This window comes from Buceros rhinoceros, unplaced genomic scaffold (genome assembly GCF_000710305.1).
Source record: "Buceros rhinoceros silvestris isolate BGI_N320 unplaced genomic scaffold, ASM71030v1 scaffold37574, whole genome shotgun sequence".
Lineage (NCBI taxonomy): Eukaryota > Metazoa > Chordata > Aves > Bucerotiformes > Bucerotidae > Buceros > Buceros rhinoceros.
This window is the reverse complement of record NW_010407150.1, coordinates 1114-1317: the sequence shown is the minus strand read 5'-3', so window position 1 is coordinate 1317 and position 204 is coordinate 1114. Positions and strand designations below refer to the sequence as shown.

At 64.2% G+C, this 204-nt stretch overlaps 1 protein-coding gene across 1 annotated transcript in view; it reads left to right on the top strand.

Annotated features, from left to right (window-relative positions):
- The window catches only part of MARS (methionyl-tRNA synthetase), a gene marked incomplete at its 5' end in the record, with an annotated part of 2102 nt that overhangs the window by 848 nt on the left and 1050 nt on the right, over positions 1 to 204 (top strand). The window contains one exon of the mRNA XM_010134386.1: positions 17 to 134. Coding sequence (XP_010132688.1) covers positions 17 to 134 — 118 coding nt within the window. The remainder of the gene's footprint in view (positions 1 to 16; positions 135 to 204) is intronic.

The window sequence follows — 204 nt, the reverse complement described above, 5'->3', positions numbered from 1 at the left end:
TGTCGCTCTCTGGCAGGTCGAGCTCTACAACTTCATGGCCAAGGACAACGTCCCGTTCCACAGCGTCATCTTCCCCTGCTCGCTGCTGGGCGCCGACGACAACTACACCCTGGTGAACCACCTCATCGCGACAGGTACCGGGGGACTGGCCGGGGCTGGGGGGGTATCTGCGCTTGCCCGTTACCCCTCGGTACTGGGAGCAGG